The following is a 22,315-nucleotide window of genomic DNA, read 5'->3' as shown; positions in this document are numbered from 1 at the left end:
CTTTGAACTAACAAATTTTAAGAGGCTCTTTTTATATTCTGTAAAGTGCTGTAAAGCTTCAGGATGAAGGACAGCACTCTTAAGACAGCAGAAAAATGTAAATATTAAATTCTTGCACGACAAATTTGATAACCAGGAGGAGGAGGAAGAGTAGAAGCTCTGGCTGGCTGCCGCTGATGAGGGTGATGCTATGCCTAGAAGACAAGACCAAGAGCCCTCCTGTGGTTTCCAGCAACTGGTTTGCAGAAGCTTTCGTTTCTCTGACTATGGAAGCAGAACATAGTCATTATGGCTAGCAGGCATCAATGGTCCTCTCCTCCACAAATTTGACCAGTTGTCTTTTAATGACATCCAGGTTGGTGGCCATCACTGCCTCTTGAGGGGACAAGCTCCAAAATTTAACTAAAATGTCCTTCTTTTTATCTGTCCTGAATCCCAACACTCAGCTTTGTAGGATGTCCATGAGCTCCAGGAGACAGGGAGAAAAACTTTTCTGTATACACTTTCTTTGTGCCATGCATAATTTTACAAACTATCATGTCACCTTTTCATTCCCTTTTCATTAAACTAAAAATTCCCAAACGCTGCAATCTTCCTTCACAGGGGAGTCATTCCAGCATCTTGCTGGACTATTTTGCTTGCCCTTTTCTGAATGTTTTCCAAGTCCAGAGTATCCTTTTTGAGGTGAGGTGACTAGAACTTCACACACTATAATAAATGTGGTTGCACCATAGATTTCAATAATGGCATTATGATACTGACACTTTTATTTTCAGATCCTTTTCTAATGACCCGTAGACCAGAGAAGGGGAAGGGACAGTACAGCCCATCTTCTTCTTGTGGGATGGATTTAGTAGGTAGGAGAGGATATATTACCGTATTTTTCGCCCTACAGGATGCACTTTTCTCCCTCCAAAAATGAAGGGGAAATGTGTGTGCATCCTATGGGGCGAATGCAGGCTTTCGCTGAAGCCTGGAGAGCGAGAGGGGTTAGTGCGCACCAACCCCTCTCGCTCTCCAGGCTTCAGGAAGCTATCAGCAAGCCTGGGGAGCCCGCAGGATTTCCCGCCGGGCTCCCAAGGCTTGCGGATAGCAGCCTGCAGCCCAAAACCCGGGGAGCACAGCGGAGCGCGCCCCAGGCTTCGGGCAGATATCCGCAAGCTTGGGGAGACCGGTGGGAAGTTGCACCGGTCTCCCCAGGCTTGCGGATAGCAGCCTGCATCCCGAAGCCTGGTGCGTGTTTAGCAGTGTGCCCTGGGCTTCGGGCAGATATCCGCAAGCTTGGGGAGACCGGTGGGAGTTCCTGCTGGGCTCCCAAGGCTTGCGGATAGCAACCTGTTCTGGGGGCTGGGGTCAGGGGAAGCTCAGCCTTCCCCCGGCCCAGCCCCGCGCCTGGTGGGGAAATAATTTTTTTTCTTTATTTTCCCCTCAAAATACTAGGTGCGCCCTATGGGCCGGTGCACCCTATGGGGCGAAAAATACGATAATTACAATTATCCCTCCAGTCCCCCATTATGTGTGGAGACTTAAATAGTTAGAATAGTCAGTTTAGCATTTGCACTTAGAAGCTGAGTAGGGCGGAGGTTTAGATTACCACCCCTTGGCAGAAAACTAGAAGCTTAGGAAAGGTTGATACAGCTCATTATATTTAGCAAGCTGACTCCCCCCCTCTATAATTACCATGATTGGTGTGTGTGTGTGTGTGTGTGAGAGAGAGAGAGAGAGAGAGAGAGAATCAAACCGTGTGTGTGTGTGTGTGTGTGAAAAATCAAACCACACGTGTGTGTGTGTGTGAAAAATCAAACCACACTGTAAAGTAAGTTGAAAATAGACTTTACTTACTTAAAGTATTGCACACATTTTCAGCAAACAACAGCAGCAAAAGCAATGCATGTAAAAATACTTCTAGGTTACAAAATACATAGCTGACTTCTAAAATGGAATTTGCATTCAGTGAGAGCATAGACATATATACATCTCCATTGAAAACATGGTGCAGAAGAACAAAGAGAGAGTGTGCAACAGGAAGGATAAGGGATTATATCTCTCATTTCTTCCTGCCACTGGAAACAGGGGAAATTACATCACATAGCCCTCTCTCTCCACCAATTGCATTTCTGTCATTCTGTGGTCATTAGCCCCTAGACTTACTAATTTCCAGAATATGTATTGTTAGATTTTGACTGCAAATCTCCTACACTTCTTGCCTGTTGGAGAGCAGAACCCCAGCTCAGCTGCAGCTCTCCCCAACTTTGAGTGGAAGTGTGTTAAAGTACTGTGAATAGGGGAAGGTCAGTGAGCAGGTGGTCCAGCGGTGGTGGTGACACTCCAATCCCATAATTATGCTGTACAGCCTCCAGCTTCTTCCTATCAAAAGCCTTTTCTTCTTAACTACAGACATGTTGTGTTATCCTGAGCAGAACTTGGATGATGTCATGCTCAAGTTCTCTCCTGGTCTCTTAGGTGAGGACTGCTAGTCATGAGCTGAGCATATGCATCTAGGTCATTATGATCTGCTGCTAATAGTGTCAGGCTGCACCTGCTTGGGAGGTGGTGTTGCCACAGGAGGTGCTACAGGAGTATAACTGGCCTCACTGCATGTGGTCTGGGGTGTGTGTGTTGTAAAAATGGTCCATGGGGAGGAGCAGACATACATCTCATTGCTGTAGCCGGTAGAGGGTGCCCTGACCTTCCTGGAAAGGCTCTCTGTCCCCTTACAGGCCCAATGGGAAGTTGAGGAACAGAGGCCAAAAGAGGAAATGTTAATCAAAGCTAAGCCACATTTGACCCCAAGGCTAAGACTTGAGCCACTGTATGATGCCTGTTGACTCTTTGCACCTGGGTTACTTAAAGGCCACCTTAACTGCAATGTGCATTAGAATTGGTGGAAGAAGCCTGTTGATGAGCAATTCTGCATTATGTGTATAATCTGTTTGTTTGTTTATTTAATTTATATCTAGCCCTTCTTCCCAAATTCCTCCAATAGGCTGGGGACAGGCCCTAGGATAGTCTGATTATTCAGCCTTTCTCAGAGAGCCTGTGGCAGATGTTGCTTCCAAGCCATATGGCAACCATTAATGGTGCAGGAGCAGGGTCTGATCAGGTAAAAGAAAGAGAACAGGAAGAGCAACTAAAAAAATTCCTTCCAGTAGCACCTTAAAGACCAACTAAGTTAGTTCTTGGTATGAGCTTTCGTGTGCATGCACACTTCTTCAGATATCTGAAGGTATCTGAAGAAGTGTGCATGCACACGAAAGCTCATACCAAGAACTAACTTAGTTGGTCTTTAAGGTGCTACTGGAAGGAATTTTTTTATTTTGACTATGGCAGACCAACACAGCTACCTATCTGTAACAGGAAGAGCAACTGTCATGTTTGTCCTGCAGTCTTTCTGAAGAAAAGGGAGACAAATGAGAGCAGCAACAGAGCCATTTTGGGGGGAATCTTATCTGAGTCAGGCCAGGCTCTAAAATAATTCAGATTCTCCATCAGAAAATTGTTTTGCTTCCATGGCACCAACCAGTTGGTCTATGCAGGCACTATTTCTTGTTACAGGTAGGTAGCCTTGTTGATCTGCCATAGTCAAAACAAAATTAAAAAATTCTTTCCAGTAACACCTTAGAGACCAACTAAGTTTGTTATTGGTATGAGCTTTCATGTGCATGCACACTTCTTCATATATCTTTAGGTACCTGAAGAAGTGTGCATGCACACGAAAGCTCATACCAATAACAAACTTAGTTGGTCTCTAAGGTGCTACTGGAAAGCACTTTTTCTTGACACTGAACCCCAATGACATTGTTCTGTGGTTCTCTTCCTGTTGCTGTTTTCTACACCTGATCTGTAGAGGCACTTTCCTCACTTAAGGAATGCAGTCATAATACCAGCGTAGCAGGTGTGTACTGGTGCAGTTCCACTGAGGCTTGGCAGGGTTACTGTGCCTTTAAGTGAAAGTTTCCTTTTTGAGCAGCTGTTTAGTTGCTTCTGGTTCTCTCACCTTCTTGAGTGACAATAATTATGGTGTGTCCAGTCTGTCAGTATTTTGAGGGAAGGATTCAAGGGCACACTGTAACTTTTTTGATTGGCATGTTTACAGTGGATTAAAGCACTCTTGTCACCACAGCACAATATATCTACTTTTAAAAAATGACTTTTTACAGTTTGGAAAGTTATGGGGAAATTGTGGGATGAACAACTCATTGACAGAGTATGTGTAAACCCACCACAAGCAAATCAGGATGAATTTAGGATGATTGTTCACCATTGCATACCCAACTTGTAATGAAATCAGAATGAATAGCCATTAAAACTGGATATAGTCTAACTACTACATAAGCTTTGTTCAAGCAAATCAGGATGAAGGCTGAATTGACAGGCCATCTGGTGGAATCCTTGGTCAGCTCCTGATCCTTAGGAGCAAGAAAGGGGAATTTAATTGCTGGTTTCTTCTTTGAAACAAAAGCAATTGCAAATAAAATAACAGGAAGTTGTTCTAGCTGGAGTGAGGAAACCAGTAATTAACTGAAAGCCAAAACTGACTAATTAACTTTCAGCCCAGGAATCACATGGCTAGAAAGGAACAGGAACTAACTAGGTGTTTTAAAGGGAAGGAGCAAGGAGGAATCTGCTTATCAAAGGGACAGAGAGAAACAGAACCATAGCGGAATGGGACTTAAGCCCCACAGAAGTATATAAGATCTTATCCATAGAGACAGGCAGTGCTGAGTTTGATGGGGCAAACAGCACTATATCTATGTGTGAATTTGCATTTTAATTCCACTTCCAGCTGAAAGTACTAGCGCAGTACCTCAGCAGCATTCAAGAGCTGTGTGGGCAGCCACATCAAAGCCAAACAAAGGACACTCCAGTCACTATGTTTCCAGGGGGTTAATATCTGATTTATTGCACAGAGCAGGGCATGGGGGACAATTGTCCAGGGCAAATTAATAGTTGCTCCAGGTTTTTTTTCAACTGCCCCCTTCCATAAAAGTTTATGGGGAGGGGAGCAGAAAAGAAGCTGCCCCTGAACCAAAGCAGCAACATATCCTGCCTGTGTGTTTTGACTGGGCTGTATTTAGTAATGTGCTTCAGATTTCTTGAGTGCATCTGGATGGGCTTGGGCATCTAGATGAATTAAATTATGAAACACATTAAATATTCACTAAACTATTGGGATGTTTCCTATGTCTTTAACTTGTGTCCCAGTGAAGCTTACAAGTTGCAAGGAGGTGGCCTTTGTTCTGGGCTGTGTTGCTTCATTGCTTCCATTCTCTCTGTGTGTGTCTACCTGCAGGAAATATTCCCAGCATGTATTTGAACTGAACTCTCAAAGCTCATAGCAGGGGAAGGGAATCCTGAGCTATATGCTCTAGGTTGCATTTCCAGAAACCCCCTACCTTGCAAAATCTAAGGCAATTCTCTTGCTCTCCAACTGCCCTTGTGGGACAGTCCTGTGCATCAGCCTCCTGGTCCTCAGGTGACCAAGAAATTTGCTTTTTGGAAAAGTGCCTTGTGACTGAGCCAGAGACAGCAATGACACCTCATCTCTGATCCTGTATAGTCTGTGTCAGCCTCAAGGTTCTTGGCAGAAGCACCTGGGTTCTGGTTCCTCCATACAGATGTATTCTTCTGTCACAAGGTAGCATGTGACATTTAGCAACTATGGGGACCTTTTACCCATCCCAGCACGAAACTGAGAGGATTAGTTTAGCAACTGCCCACCAGGGAGCACCTAGAAGGAACCCAATCCAACCAGGCAAGGTTTATCTTCATTATTTGCTCTAGAGGGCAGGGAATCTGCAGCACCACCATGGGTCAATCAAGTACAGTGGTACCTCAAGTTACACATGCTTCAGGTTACATACGCTTCAGGTTACAGACTCCGCTAACCCAGAAATATTACCTTGGGTTAAGAACTTTGCTTCAGGATGAGAACAGAAATCGTGCTCTGGCGGCACGGCTGCAGCAGGAGGCCCCATTAGCTAAAGTGGTGCTTCAGTTTAAGAACAGTTTCAGGTTAAGAACGGACCTCCGGAACGAATTAAGTACTTAACCCGAGGTACCACTGTAAATGAATAAAAATAACTAACTGACCAATTGTGTTGCAAATAACTCAGTTCTGCCCCCACCAAGATAAAGCCTGCCCCCCCCAAATAAATATTGGCTACACCCATGAGCACCACTTTGGGGCATGGGAGGTGAGGAGCAGTGGCATAGAATAGGACCTTCAGCCATTTTGTCTTTGGTTCTCCTTCACAGGAAGGTCGAAAGTTTGCACAAGAACAGGAGTGTCAGTAGTTCGTTAGAAAAGGTTTTACTTTTACAAAGGAGAGCAAAATGTTCAGCCCAGGAACCTGGCAATTAAGGAGGATGGAACTCTCCTTTTTGTTTTTGATTGAAAGGTTGTCAGGGGAAGGGAGTGAAAATATTGTATGTCAAACTAGAAAATAAGGTGTTTAGAAAGACAGTCAACAGAATGGAACAAAGAAAGTAAAGCGATGTGGGAGAGCTGCATTGCTGTTGAAGAAAGAAGCCAGGAAAAGGTTGAAAAGAGACCCTGAACTTCTCAAACTGTAATATTAGGTTTCTCTTTTAAAAGCATTTTGTCCAGAACTGTTGCCCAGGCACACTGAGTTGCCCCCCAACATTGCAAGGGCCCATTGTGCGTATATGATGTTGCATATGTGCCTCTCCTCCCCCAACCCAGCCAGGCCGACTTGGCCTGCCACCTGCCACTTCCTGACCACCAGCCACCTTACCTTCACTGCATCCCTGGCAGAAGATGTGCCAGCACGAAGATGCTTTGAACTGGTGTGTCCTTTGGGGAGCTTGCCAGAGCACTTTTCTAGAAGCCACTCTGGTGATCCTCAAAGGGACACGCCAGGGTGAAGATGCTTCCTGCTGCCACATGCTTTGAGTATCACAGTGGAATTGGGGGGGGGAGAGACTAGGGCCCTCCTTGAAAATATTGGGAGGTCCTGCCCCCCATAGCTACCCATAGATGGCACCAATTTGTTGCCTTATTCAAACTTTCAAGCATTTCAGAAGGAGGGAGCTGGTTTGACTGGCTTCCTTCTTGCCTAACCCTAACCTGTCCCCTCTACAGCCCCCTTTTTTGATGTCACAGGGACAGACATGGCCTCCCTCTGCTGGCTTACACGGCTAGTGAGCTGCTGCTGCTCAGTGAGTGCTCCCACCTTTCAAGGCTGTCTTTGCACATGTTTTTTCTGTATTTCGGAACATCTCTCAGTCTGGATAATGCAGATTTGGGACCACCATGTCACCCTACCTGTACACTACGACTAACATGTGTTTCAGAGGATCTGCTACCAGTAAAATCAATAGTTTAATATGTATGAGAGATGGAGTCTTCTTGAGAGGAAGTTATGGAGCCCCCATTTGAGTGAATTGCCCTTCAGTGCAAAGGACCTTGGAAACTCATCTCTTCATTGCTTCCTTTCCTTAAGCGGGTTCATTACTCGTGTGATTCTGAGCAAGTGATTGTACAGCCAATGTAACCTGTTATCATTCCTTTATGTGTATCACTTTGTGAGAGCCTGGTCCTGAAAAGCCACTTAAGGGACCCCCAAGAGTCATCTAGTCCAACCCCCTGCAATACAAATGCTAATAATGATCTCCACAAAATGTCACCCATCAGGATGAAGAGCTGCAGGTCTCAGTTTCAAGCAGGCTGTGGATAATGCTCTTTTGTGCCTCTCACAGGAATACACCATTGACATATTCTTCGCCCAAACGTGGTATGACCGGCGCCTTCGCTTCAACAGCACCCTCAAAGCTCTCACCCTCAACACTAATATGGTGAGCCGGATTTGGATCCCAGACACCTTTTTCAGGAACTCTAAGAGGGCTGACTCCCACTGGATCACCACTCCCAACCAGCTGCTCCGGATCTGGAATGATGGGAAAGTCCTCTATACGCTCAGGTAAACCTCTGGCTCCCAGGCAGTCATTCAACAGGGATGAAAGAGTCAGGGGAGAGAAAGGCAGCAAAAAATAGGCAAATTCAGGAAGGATGGGGGGGTCACACCACAAATGGTTTGTGGTTGTCTCTCCCTGGCTTTCACCTACAAAGAGACCATACAACTGGCCTCTTCGTGCAGAATGGATCCAATTCCATTTGCTCTCAGACTGGATCACAGAGGGAAGGAGACATCCAGCCTTAGAATGAAATAAATGGATCATGAAATGGGCCTAGATGTGGGTTTGGTGGCCTCAGGTGGCTTCTGACACACCCTTTGAGGGGATGCTAAAATGCTCCAGAGAGGCTCCAGAAGTATTGATGTTCATACAAGGTTAGTTGTGCTTCTGCAGCAGCTGTCAAACTAGTATTCCCCATCTCCATCTCTTCCCCAGGTTGACCATTGAAGCTGAGTGCCTCCTCCAGCTGCAGAACTTCCCAATGGATACCCACTCCTGCCCTCTGGTCTTCTCCAGTTGTGAGTACCGGTTGCATAGATGTCATGACAGGGCCATGGGACTGAAGGGTAGGGCAAAAAGATGCTAAACTTGCCCCACAAAGAGGCTGTGCATGGAACTAGAACACTCCACCTCAATCACCAAGCAAATAATGTTAGTGCAGAGGTTGCATGCCACCTCCAAGAGCAGTGTACGAGAATCCAGGGTGTTCCATGTGCTCATCCAGGGTTGGGTTTTTGTTGAAAATCAAGATACAGTGGAGGCTGTTGTGTCTAAGAAATGGGGGTCCCAGAAGACCACAAGCTTAACATGAGTCAACAGTGTGATGCAACAGCAAAAAAGCCAATGTTATGCTAGGCAACATCAACAGAAGTCTAGTGTCCAGGTCAAGGGACATGATAGTACCACTCTATTCTGCCTAGGTTAGACCACACCTGGAATACTGTGTCCAGTTCTGGGTGCCACAATTTAAGAAGGATGTTGACAAGCTAGAATGTATGCAGAGGAGGGTGACCATGATGATCAAGGGTCTGGAAACCAAGCCTTATGAGGAGTGGTTGAGGGAGCTGAGTATGTTTAGCTTGGATAAGAGGAGACAGAGAGAAGATATGATAGCTATCTTCAAATATCTAAAGAGCTGCCACATGGAAGATGGTTGTTTTCTCCTACTCAGGAGGGTAGGACCCAAACCAATGCATTCAAGGAGATTCCAATCAACTATCAGGAAGAACTTTCTGACAGCAAGAGCTGTTCGACTGGGGAACGGATTCCCTCAGGAGGTGGTGAACTCTCCTTCCTTGGAGTTTTTATGCAGAGGTTAGATGACCATCTGTCATGGATGCTTTAGTTGAGATTCCTGCCTTGCAGGGGGTTGGACTAGATGACCCTCGAGGTCCCTTCCAACTCTATCATTCTATGATTAGGTTGCCCCTTTTGGCCTGACTCAGCAGGCTCGTCTTATGTTCTTCCTTCTTCCCCAGATCTCTATAAATTCTGTGTGGGTGCAGTCCTCACAGCAGCCTCCCTCCCTCGCAGTGGCCCATGGAGTCCTTTTCTTTGTAGATTGTTAGCAATGACAGCTTTCTCTGTCTGTCTGTCTCTTTCTCTCTCACAGTGGCCATCATGTGCTTCCAAACACACAAAGCCCCTTTCAGCCCATAGACTCAGATTCTGATTTAGTGGCTCTGAGTATGGATGGGAGCCAAAGAGGACGCCATCATGATGCTCCTTCCTTCCCTCCCTCCCTGCCTTTTTAATGGGACAGTCGCCTTCCAAACCCCCTCCCACTCCCCGCCTTCAGCCTGTTCATTTGTTTGCTTTCTGGCTGGTGCTGCTGCTGTTTCCTGGACTGCACCAGCCCTTCAGCCTGCCACCGCCTGTCATGTCACTGCTACAGATCCTGTGTACAGCCTCCTCCCTCTCCCTGTTGCCCACCCACGTGGTTCTGAGCAGTCCCTCCCAGCCTGTCCCCATCTCCTCTGCATCTTAGCTAATTAACAGTACACGCCACGCATGCCTGGCAATTAATTATAAACATAGTTTAGCTATGCTACGAGGTATCTCCCACAGCCCCGGGAGGATTTATCATATATAGGCATCAAGATCGCTGCTTTGAAACAGTTTTGACGTTTCAATTTGCAGAGGAAAACCAGGATGCTAGAGACAGCTGCAGCTGGCAGCTCACTGGAGTCCCCATTTCTGCTTTGCCTGCCTCCTCTGCCACATCCTCACTTCCTAAACACAGGGAGAAGCAGGGAGTACCGGGAGGGGGGGGGAGGGATTGCACATGCAGAAACTCTACAAATGGGGCCCAGTGGTGGCCCTATGCTAATCCCACCTCATAGCTTCTCATGTGGCCCTGATGCGTGACTGGAACCTTATAGAAACTCATTTCCACTCTGATGGTGAGACTGCTGGGGGAGGGGATGTTATTTATGCCTATGGAGGGACTCAGAAATTGAGACTCTTCCCTGAATACATCTGTGCTCCTGCTGTGCGGAAGCTCCATACCCTTGATTGGTGTGTGTGTGTGTGTGTGTGTGTGTGCATGGGGCAGGGAGTCACCTGCAAAAGATGAGCAGTAAGAAAACTGTCTGAATCAATCCCCAAATCAGCCTGCACCCAACAATTACAAGTGGAACAATGATGGATGCTGTCTATAAGAACCTGTGCTGTCAAGCCCCCTGAGACCATCCAGAGTACGACTAGTGGCCTGTTGAGGTTAGAGGGCACACATGGGTCAGACACACTTCCAAAAATGTGCTAGAATTAGCACAGGAATGGATTGGCTTGCAAAGTCTTTGCTCTGTCACTGCCAGCAGGGCATCAGCTTGGACTAGCAATGGAAAGTTTTGTATGCCCATTGTTGATCAAAAGTCCCAGATGCTGTCGTGTCCTTTCATTCCAAGCCAGAAGGTCAGCTAAACACCTGTCTGTGTCCAGTGATGTTCCAGAAAAAGCAAACATGGCTTCAAAGCCATCTCTCTCTCCCCTTCTCCTTCCCTCCCTCCCTTCCTCCTCTTCCTTGAGAGAAAGACCATATCACGCCAACATTCCTCTTTCTGAGCAGCCCTTGCATCTGTGTCAGATTTTTGGTAGTAAACAAGTATAAATCCCAGCAGCATAAGACCTGTTTGGATCTTACCAGGTGCTGAGAGAATGGTGGGGAAGGCCTCCTGGTCAGAGGATATAGGGGCTTTTTGCATCTCTTGCTTGCCTGACAAGGGTGAACAGGTCACGAGTCCTTTCAAGCTGAGGGGGGTAGGGTGTCATGGCTGAGGGGCAGATTGCATGTCTTGCCCACAGTCTGTGTCCCAGTTGAAGGGCCTTGGGTAGCAGCATGGCTGGCAGTTATTATTCTCCAGCAGTCAGAGACAAAGCTGAGCAAGGCACCCAAAGCATTTGCAACCTGAGGGAAGGGGCTTGTGCCCCAGTCCCTGGGCAGAGGGAGGGCTGTGGTTCCATTAAAAATACAGTGGTACCTCGGGTTAAGAACTTAATTCGTTCTGGAGGTCCATTCTTAACCTGAAATTGTTCTTAACCTGAGGTACCACTTTAGCTAATGGGGCCTCCCACCACCGCCGCACGATTTCTGTTCTCATCCTGAAGCAAAGTTCTTTACCTGAGGTACTATTTCTGGGTTAGCGGAGTCTGTAACCTGAAGCGTCTGTAACCCAAGGTACCACTGCAAATGAAAAAGACAACACTGATTGAGGAAAGAACTCAAAGTGCTCTGCAGAATGCTGCCCATTTCAAATGTGGGGAGCTAACAGCCACTGTGTCCTCCTTCTGCTTTATCTCCAAGCCCTTTTGGGATTGGCAGCTTCCATCCTCCTCAACCACCGCCATTGTTGTTCCTGGGGGGCTTCTAGAGGCTGCTAGTGGCTGGATAGGAAGCTAAGGAGACATGAAAAAATGTTCCCACACTCACACATGACAGTGCCACATGCTTAGCTTGAACCCTGGTCTTCCAGGTCCTAGTCCAATACCATAACCAGTGAGCCACCACTTATGCTACCTCCTCAGAAGCAAATAAGGTGCCTGGGCCAGTTAAGGGTATGGGCACCTCCCCATACCACTCTCCAAATGCCCCAGTGGGGGCACCCTAAGAAGGAGTCACTGGGACATTTTTCAAGGGTATCTGCCCAGGGAGGAATGGTAAAGAGGAAACCACACCCAAAGCAGCAGTGGGAGAGGTGTGTGCATGTGTGCATGCTCGGATCTGTGGTTCAGCACCTGCTTAGCATGCAGAAGGTCCGGGATTCAATCCCTGGCAGCATCACCACCAAGAAGCACCTGGCATGCCATGAGCTGCTGTGAGGAGCCTCTCTCTGTGCTTGGTGGACCAACAGCCAGATTCAGAACGTAAGGCACTCCTTACATTTGTATACTGCATTTCCCTCATCATGGGTGGGGGCTCCCAGGTGGTCTCCCATACAAAACATTGACCAGGCCACTTGCAGGCTGCATAAGGCAGAATCTTAGGATCCCCATGTTCCAAATTTCCTCAGTCAATGTCCGCAAATTTTATTTATCATAAGTTCAACAGGGAACTTTCTTTATTATTTTTAAAAAGGCTCACTTAACCGTCCTAAGAGAAATACAAGATAAAACATTACCTAGCAAAGTGATTTATTTTTGTTATCTTATCAATATTTATCTTATTTATTTACCTATCTCATAAAACTTATACACCATGTGAATTGAAAGAAAATCCTCAAAGTAGTTTACAAAAAGAATAAAACAATTATCTGTTAAAGAACAGTTGAAAACAGCTGTTTAAATGTTCAGATAATAATTAAAAGATGTAACAAGCTAAAAATAGATTAAAACGTATGTAAACATATGTAGGCTTGTCTAAAAAAACATTTCCAGCAGGTGCTTAAAAGAGTACAGGGAAGGCACCTGCTTGGTGTCAATAGGCAGGGAGTTCCAAAGTGTAGGAGCTACCATACCGAAAGACTGATTCCTCCCAAATGGAGAATGAGCATTGTGTGGCACCTGTAACATGGCCAGTTCTGCAGATCGAAGTGGGTTGAGTTGTATAAACATTTATATAAATATTAAATTAAAGCAGCAATAATTTAAGATGTGGGGGTGAACAGTTCGCTAAGTTACTATTTAGCAAATGGATGCACCCAGTCAAAATCATTAAAAAATTGTAACATGGGTATAATGAAATATAACAATATAAAATATTCTGAAATCATTAGCAGTCAAAAAGCACGGGGATCCCAATGAAGGGACGTCTGAGGGTAACAGCCATACTTTTGAGAGAGGCAGTCTGATCACATTCAGGACCACAAACAGCTTCTGACAAAGGCTGAGTCTTTGAGCTATTTTTAATTTGGCAAAATCTACACTTCCAACATGGGCTGCCACACGTTCAGATTTCCCCAGACATTTCAGCAATTTTCACATGGTGACTGTTTACGAGGGCTGAATACCGACTGTGTCCGGGAAATTCCAGACATATGGCAACCTTAGATCTATAATAATAACAATAACAACAACAATAACAATAATTTATTATTTTTACCCTGCCCATCTGGCTGGGCCTCCCCAGCCACTCTGGGCGGCTTCCAACAAAATATTAAAATACAGTAATCCATCAAACATTAAAAGCTTCCCTAAACAGGGCTGCCTTCAGATGTGTTCTAAAAGTCTGGTAGTTGTTGTTTGGTGGAAGGGTGTTCCACAGGGTGGGTGCCACTACTGAGAAAGCCCTCTGCCTGGTTCCCTGTAACTTGGCTTCTCGCAGTGAGGGAACCGCCAGAAGGCCCTCGGCGCTGGACCTCAGTGTCTGGGTAGAACGATGGAGGTGGAGACGCTCCTTCAGGTATACTGGACCAAGGCCATTTAGGGCTTTAAAGGTCAACACCAACACTATGAATTGTGCTCAGAAATGTACTGGGAGCCAATGTAGGTCTTTCAAGACTGGTGTTATGTAGTCTCAGTGGCCGCTCTCAGTCACCATTCTAGCTGCGACATTCTGGATCAGTTGTAGTTTCCGGGTCACCTTGAAAGGTAGCCCCACATTGCAGTAGTAGAAGTGAGAGATAACCAGAGCATGCACCACTCTGGCGAGACAGTCTGTGGGCAGGTAGGGTCTCAGCCTGTGTACCAGATGGAGCTGGTAGACAGCTGCCCTGTCTTGTCCCTTGTTAGGAAGGGAGGTTGCCAGCTACAACCAGGCAGCTCATGGCCTCCTGACCCCCTCTGTTGCCCTGAATATAATGTGAAGCAAAAAAGGAAACATTCTATCTCAGTATTGTCTACACTGACTGGTAGCAGTGGTACCCCAGGGTTTCAAGAAAGAAATCCTTTGCAACCCTACCTGGAGATGATGCTGTGGATTGAACCTGGGACCTTCTGCATAAAAGGCAGATGCTCTACCACTGAGCTACATAGACGCTTCCCCGGTGAGGAGATGCAATCAGGAACCTTCCACAGATGGGCAGGGTGGTTAAAGAGAGTCCTTGCACATCTTCCTTGGCTAGCAGTTCTTCTGAGCCAGCCCAGTGGGCACATCACATATCTCCTGGGGGACAGAGTGTAAAGCCCCTTTCATCAAATTAACAGGAGGGAGGAGCTGTGAGGTGGCTTGCAAGAGAATCCACCTTACATGGGCCTTGACCTTCCTGCCTGTGTCTGCTCTGCTCCTTCCAGATGGCTACCCACGAGAGGAGATCATCTACCGCTGGAGAAGGTACTCTATTGAAGTCTCTGACCAGCGAACTTGGAGGCTCTACCAGTTTGACTTCACAGGTCTGAGGAACACATCTGAGGTGCTCAGGACAGGTGCTGGTAAGACATTTGTCCCACAGGAGTTGGGCACATTGTAGGTGGTGGCTTTTTCACATGAAAAACAAGTGAATAGTTTGGAGACTGGAGGGTTGGGAGGGCAGGAGGAGGCGGGAGTGGAGGGTGCAGAGGCAGCCTCTCTCTGGGCCCCCCCAGTTCTTGCTGAGAGTCCACAGAAGCTGTAGCTGCTTCCTTTTCCTTTCCCCGCTCCCAAAAGCAGATACCAGGCTGTCCTTAGGGCACCACCACCACATCCTTCAGGGCTTCCCCTCCACTCTGGCACAGGACCTCTTTGGGCTCTCTAGAGTTCATTTTAATACGTCCAGTTCCCTGGAAGTCCCCTTGCAGTTCCTGAGCCCTACTTACTGAGCACATTCAAAACTCCTACAAGCTATATTGGAAAAGGAAATATTTATGCTAAAATCATGCATTGATTAATCCATACTCTTAATCCATTTATGATTGGCAGACTGCAAATGAGGATTTTTTATTGCTTGGAAAAAGAAGGTTTTAATTGGAGCCATTCTCTCTGATAGGCCTAAAAGGCAAGTGTTCCTTCTTCCAGGAAGGTGGCTGCCTTAATCATGCATTTTCCCAGCTAGTTGAATTTGGTTGCTGGAGGCTGACCTCTGTGACTGAAAATGTTCAGAATGTCTCCTGCATTGTCCAATATGTTGTAATATTTGGCTAAAAGTAAGCAAGGTTATTCAGTTAATAAACTGAGGGGGGCGGGAATTCTCCAAGGGGCCTTCCTTTCACAAAGCAATCAAGTATCCCTCCTCATATATGCACATATATGGCACATTGTAAGCACGCATAGATCATCACACAGACCAGACTGTAGGGGGGCAGGACTGAACTCTGGTCTTCCTCCTGGTCTCTTATTCTGGACCCTCGTGTCGGCCACACCCAGAGTTCTCACAGACATGTTTCCTACAAAGTGGTGAGCAAAAGGATTTAGGAGCCAAGGAGGAAAATGGAGCAGGTGCAGCTCCAGTGGTGAAGGTAGTTCCAGAGATTGTTGAGCATTGCTGCAGAAGCACAGCCTCCCCCTTGGGAAGGGCCTATGTCTGGCAGAACACCTGCTTGGCATGCAGAAGATCCCAGTTTCAGTCTCATGCTGGGCATCTCCAGGTAGTGTTAAGAAACATTCACTGCCTAAACCCTGAGGAGCCATTGCTGCCAGTCAGCATAGACCTGTCATGGGCAAACTTGGCCCTCCAGATGGTTTGGGACTACAATTCCTATCATCCCTAACTAACAGGACCAGTGGTCAGGGATGATGGGAACTGTAGTCCCAAAGCATCTCGAGGGCCGAGTTTGCCCATGCCTTTCAAGCTGGAAGCCATGATTTCTGCAGAAGCCCAGCATAAAATCAAGGCATGCAGAGGTAGCAATGTGATTTGCGGAGTGGCCTGTTCTTCTGACCTGCCCGCCTCTCTGTGGCCTTCTCTAGGGGAGTACATAGTCATGACCGTCTCCTTTGACCTGAGCAGGCGGATGGGGTACTTTGCCATCCAGACCTACATCCCCTGCATCCTGACGGTGGTCCTTTCCTGGGTCTCCTTCTGGATCAAGAGAGACTCTACACCAGCCAGAACATCTCTGGGTAAGGAAGGCATTGCCCTCAGCTCTGGTTAACCCCTGCAGCACCCAAGAGGTGGAGCCAAGTACAGTGGTTATTCCATCTCAGTGGGATGACTACACCAGGCAGCATGGCGTGATGGAGCAAGAAGGCTAGTTCACTCAAAACTGAGAGGGAAGAGATGAAGCAAGCTGGAGGGAAGCTGAGGGAATTAGAATGACTCTTGTGAGGAGGGGAAGACCCTTGCCGGGGAGGGCTGTGGCCCAAAGGCAAAGAGGTCTAACACCACTGGTGTTGTTGGCAGCCGTCAGTCTCAAGACACAATGGAATATATCGTTAGGGGTGAAACTGCTGTGTTAGCAGCACCTCTCCAGTGGTCCAAAGGAAAGCAGAGCTATATGTTTGGCACCAACTCAGCTGCAGGAGCTGCCTAAAGGAAGCATACAAGGCACTATCCAACTGCCTTAGGGACTCCACTCCTGATTTGTGTTTTCTTTCTCAGCCTTTTCTTCTCCCAAATATGACCCACAAGGCAGGGGGTATGGACTGTTCATCAGGGTTTACTCTCGAAGCCTTTCTGATGAATGAGTATAGCTGCAAGGCAGTGGAGGTATAGAATCAAAGTTTACCTTTTCTTAGATGGGCTACCTTCCCAGGTTGATGAGCCCCATCTGCTCCTCCCTTCCCTCTACAGCATGTGCAGAAACTGCCTTCTTGACCATTGGACTGACTATTGGTCTCATCCGCTCAATCCAACATAGACTGCATGCAGTAAGAAGTCCCTAACTCACTGAGGGTTTGAGACCCATTGGCTACCTGGTTTAGCTGGTCAGTGGAAACCATTTCCCACGGTGTGCCCATCGTCACATTCTGACAGCTTCTAGGAGCCACAGTTGAGAGATGAGTGCATGGTGGGAACCAAAGGTAGACAAACGTCCCCAGAAGGAGCATAACCAGAAGTACTACCCCTCCCCTAAAACCTAACACATTCCATAAACTCAGGTGTAAATATGTGTAATTAAACCATATTTTTAAAAGACACTTCAACCTCCACTGTGCCTTGATTCTCAACAGAAACACATCTCTGGGTGAGCATCTGGAACCCCCTGGGATCTCATGCACTACTTGGCAGAATTGGGGTTGTGTGCAATCTTTGCAACAATAATAATCTACTTGGTGATTGTGGGTGATGTTCCAGTTCCATGCACACCCTCATTTGTGGGGCAGGTTTAGGGTACATGGGGATCTTCTTGGCTCAGCCCCAGGTCCTGTCATGGCATCTGTACAACTGGTACTCACAGCTGGAGAAGACCAGAGGACAAGTTCTGGAGCTGGAGGTGTGGGCTCTTTGAACAAATGCAGAGCTCATGGCTCCAGGCAGGCTATTTTTCCTACCAGAGAGTTGGTTCTTCCCCTGCCTCTGCACCCCTGTCTCTCTGCACTTCCTCCTGCCCTGCAACATGCCAAATTATTGTCCTGTGTGTGATAGGATCTCTGGACCACCCCCCCTTTGCCCACCAGGGGAAAAGATGCCAAGTTTCTTGGGAGGAACAAACCCATCTCCATCAGCAATTTCAACCACGGCCTAAAGCAGCTCCTTGTCTCAATCTCATTAGAATTCTCTGCATCCTGAGTCTTGTTTGGCTTTTAAGACAATTAAGGATGCTTTTCAAACATGGCATTTTAATGGCAAATATTTTGGGTGGGTGGGGGTCTAAATTAAACATAATCAAAAATGGGTGTGGATTGTGGGGGGGGGAGAGGAGAATTAGGAAGAATATATATTCGATTTTATTAGTAGCAGCATTGAAAAACCAATCCACGTGGATTTCATACACCTTCACAGCAACTGTGCTGACCCCTTCCAGCCCCTTCCCCGAAGCCTGTGAAGCCAAGCCCCATGTCCATGTTTTCCCATGGCTCACTCACTCCACTTGGTGGTAATAGGCATGTTAGATATGGTGCCAGAGGAAGATCTGATCTGACCCTTGTGTAGAAATAAATTTTCTTCAGCTCAAGAAATATATTTTTACTTGCAGAGCATGGTTTTAAATATTACAAAGTAACAAAAAGATACATTGCAGAAAAACAAGCACTGAGTTTCATTCTTACAAACCTTGCTTACACTAATCCTAGGGTGATGTTTTAAATGTCTTTAATAAAATGTAGCTTTCTGCTAAAGTCAACATACTGTGTTTTTGTCCTTCTCCTGCTTGCTGGCAACAGCCTACCTGCATCTTTGTGTTGCAAACAGTCTCATTTACATATATACAGGTGGCAACCATTTTTTTTTGGGGGGGTGTTCTGTTTCTGGCCCCAATGCACATTGGTGGAGTACTTATAACCATTACACCCTGTTCCTCCTCCATTCTGCCCTCTTCCAGGTCCAAAAGGACCTGTGCATTGGCAATTGCGCGTCAGTTGGATGTGCCTAAAATGGCCACCACTTGTACACATACATGGAAGCACTCATATTACAGCTTGTCTGTTGAGTAGCAATCCTAATACAGTGGAACCTTGTGTTACGTACCATCCTTCTTACAAATGCTTCGGGTAACGAGCTCCGCTAACCAGGCAGTAGATGCCCCTTGTTGCACACTTTGCCCTGGGATGGAGCGGAAGTTGTGCGCCAGTGGTGCGGCAGCAGCGGATCTCAGGTTAAGAACAGTTTCAGGTTAAGAATGGACATCCGGAACAAATTAAGATCGTAACTGGACGTACCACTGTATTCCTGATCTAGTCACAAGGCTTAGTCACTAGGTAGCCTGCCACACCAAGTGGAAAAATTACTAGCTATATGCCTAGAGCTTCTTTTACAACAACTTGAATACAATGCAATTAAATACAACATTTTATATACAATTAAACTTGTACCTTCAACAAGCCGTCCAGCAGTTTCACCCAGGTGTTCTCCTCCTATTCCCAGGAATCACCACCGTGCTCACCATGACTACCCTGAGCACCATCTCCCGCAAGCACCTGCCCCGGGTCTCGTACATCACTGCCATGGACCTCTTTGTCTCAGTGTGCTTCATCTTCGTCTTTGCAGCCCTCATGGAGTATGCCACCCTCAACTACCTGGCAGGAAACAAGAAGCCAACACAGCATAGCAGCAGGAAACCCAGACTGGTGAGTGGGATGGCGGGGCGGAGAGGACACTGCCTGGCAGAGCTTGGTGCCTCACCCAGGGTCCCTCTAAAGGATCCAGGTAAGGGAAGGAGCCAGCAGAGGGAGGAAAGTGATGAGGGACCCCTCCAGGCTGGCATTTTGCTGTAGCCGGTATGTTTTCTGCAACACGCTCTTGATGCAATAAATAGCACATTAGTGGTAGATTTATTCTGCCTTATCAGTAGCTCTGTGGTATTACCCTGATGCTACCATGTTATTGCTGTCCAGAGGGAAAAGCCAGAGAAAAATAAACCAGAGCGTTTTGCAGTATAACAAAGTTATGAGGTTTCAAGCAGCAAATTACGGGAGATGTGATGACTGGAAGTGAAGCACTGTGACTGCCCTGAAGCTTTCTGCAGCTGCAAATAGTATTCTTTTGTGCTCTTGATGCTTTTGGAGTGTGCAACCACCCCAAAAGCGTCAACAGTGCAAAGTTCATCAGGAATTTGCATTAAAAAGGATGTGGGGCAAGGTGGGGGGCTCCTCACTCCAGATGATCCTTGGGGGCCCCCAAATCTTGTCCCAGAAGGCAGTTGGGCTAATTGGTTAGGGAGGGGGTCAAGCTGGTCTATTCCCCCTCTGAAAGTTGTGCCAGAGGGATGGAGAAAAGGACACCCCTGAGCTGCGCCTGCTACCACCTTCCAAGCCAGCACTTGATTGCCAGTTCCACAAGGTATGGGGGGGAGCCCCTGTGCCCCTTCTCTGCTTCTCTCATTTGCTCCTTGTCCTTCTCCAGGCAGCCAGCCATGCCCACCTGATGATGCCCTCCTACACTGCCATCAACATCAACAGCCTGGTGCACTGGCCCCCTGAAGTCGAGGGCAACAGTGAAGAGGTGGAGAGTGAAGACTTGGAGCCCTCCTGCTTGGAAGGGAAGGAGTGTCAGCGGTTCTTCTGCTGCATTGAGGACTGTCAGACGGGCACCTGGCGAGAGGGCAGAATCCGCATCCACATTTCCCGCCTGGACTCCTACTCCCGGGTTTTCTTCCCCACAGCCTTCCTGCTGTTCAACATTGTGTACTGGATTGCTTATCTCTATCTCTGAGTTTCCTCCAGTAAATGTCTGCACAAAAGGAGGACTTTGAAGTTCGCCTCTCCTTTCCTCCTCACTTGCCAAAGCTGGGATTGTAGGGTGCAGCTGCCAGCCCCCTCTGGTCTAAAGAGTTGCTGCCCCGGGAGACTGTGAGGCTTCCCTCTTGACCCATGTTGGCTAGGACATATAGGGGTTTGGTGGTGCTGCAGTGGCCAGGGAGGCTTTCTATGTAGACTTGACACATTTAAAATGCTTTTGTCTGTAATATTCAGTTGAGAAAAAGCCATTGTTGTCCCCTCACTCACCCTACTGCATATCCTCCAAATTCCACCACCACTCCCACCCCCTGTAGTTTATTACAATGTCTGTTCTCTGTCTCCATGGCCAGAGACCGAACAGCTCTAAATTCCAGTTGCTGAAAATCACAAAGGAGAGAGGGCTCTTGTGCTCAGGTCCTGCTGGCAAGCTCCTTCCCTTTTGGGGCATCTGGCTGGCTACTGTGAGAACAGGATACTATACTAAGATGGGCCATTGGCCTGATCCCGCAGGGCTCATCTTATGTGTGGGATGTTTAAAAGGCTGTCAAATCAACAATTCATGTTTTGCTAGATAGGCACATAATAGGAGCTGAAGGAGTTTTCCTGTAAACTTGCTAGAGAACTTTGCAAGAGATGCTCCCACTGTGCCCTGACAGGGGGGAGGGTGTAGCTGTATATATTCTCCTGCCTGCCTTGGCAGACTCTCCTTATTCTTTTTCATCTCTTTCTGCTGTGCCAACAATGTGAGAACATCTGTCAAGTCTGAGCTCCAGCTCAGACGCCATTTTAAGCTAGACTTAAGTATGTCTTTGTAACTGAATTACCATTTTAAGCCTGCCTGAACAAAGCTGCTGTGTCTGTTACTCTTCAAAAAGTATTCTGAGTGAGTAAATGTTATTTTTACCTTTTACAAGACTGTTTGTGTGGTTATTGTTTTAAGGGGGAGTAAAGGGGGAAACTCCAGGAAAATCCAGTCTGCCTTAAAACGTCCCGGATTAGTTGAATGAAAAGGCTAAAATTAGCCTAAGATACCCTTTTAAGCTGCAATGAGATAACACTGCTGACTCACAAACATGAGGGAGGAGGGATAATAACTAATAAATATATCCTCTCCTAGGACTTGCCGATCAGAAGGTCGGTGGTTTGAATCCCCGAGACGGGTGAGCTCCTGTTGCTCGGTCCCTGCTCCTGCCCACCTAGCAGTTCGAAAGCACATCAAAATGCAAGTAGATAAATAGGTACCACTCCGGCGGGAAGGTAAACGGCATTTCCGTGCGCTGCTCTGGTTTGCCAGAAGTGGCTTAGTCATGCTGGCCACATGACCCGGAAGCTGTACGCCGGCTCCCTTGGCCAATAAAGAGAGATAAGCGCTGCAACCCCAGAGTCATCCACGACTGGACCTAATGGTCAGGGGTCCCTTTACCTTTAACTTTATATCCTCTCCTAGCATCTATTCACATCCCAGTATTATGTTCTTATAGGTAACGTGCTGGAAATGTAACGTGCTGGATGCAAGCAGCCAGCTTTCCCATCAAGGTTGGTGCTTTCAGCAATGGCCATTTCACACAAATCTGCTAAACAGAATGAGGGGAGGTGGTGGGAGGGGACCTTTTCTACTTCATCCCCCCCCTTGCAGGTCAAATAAATGGACATGGGGGCAGTCAATGCAGCCCTCACCAGAGCTGGAAAATGCACAGCTCAGTGAAAAGCACAGAGCATCTCCCTGAAGAACAGGATCCTGAACTGGTGTAA

General features: G+C 47.1%; 1 protein-coding gene across 1 annotated transcript in view; it reads left to right on the top strand.

Annotated features, from left to right (window-relative positions):
- Nucleotides 1–21,476, top strand: part of LOC309524137 (gamma-aminobutyric acid receptor subunit gamma-4-like) — a 41,917-nt gene extending 20,441 nt beyond the window's left edge. The window contains 6 exon segments of the mRNA XM_082208550.1: nucleotides 7,723–7,943; nucleotides 8,374–8,456; nucleotides 14,605–14,742; nucleotides 16,196–16,348; nucleotides 19,251–19,453; nucleotides 20,229–21,476. Coding sequence (XP_082064676.1) covers nucleotides 7,723–7,943; nucleotides 8,374–8,456; nucleotides 14,605–14,742; nucleotides 16,196–16,348; nucleotides 19,251–19,453; nucleotides 20,229–20,537 — 1,107 coding nt within the window. The 3' untranslated portion in view covers nucleotides 20,538–21,476.
- The last annotated feature ends 839 nt before the right edge of the window (nucleotides 21,477–22,315 follow it).

Source organism: Podarcis vaucheri (genome assembly GCF_965113315.1).
Source record: "Podarcis vaucheri genome assembly, chromosome: Z".
Taxonomy (NCBI): Eukaryota; Metazoa; Chordata; class Lepidosauria; order Squamata; family Lacertidae; genus Podarcis; species Podarcis vaucheri.
This window is presented reverse-complemented; position numbering and strand designations above follow the sequence as displayed.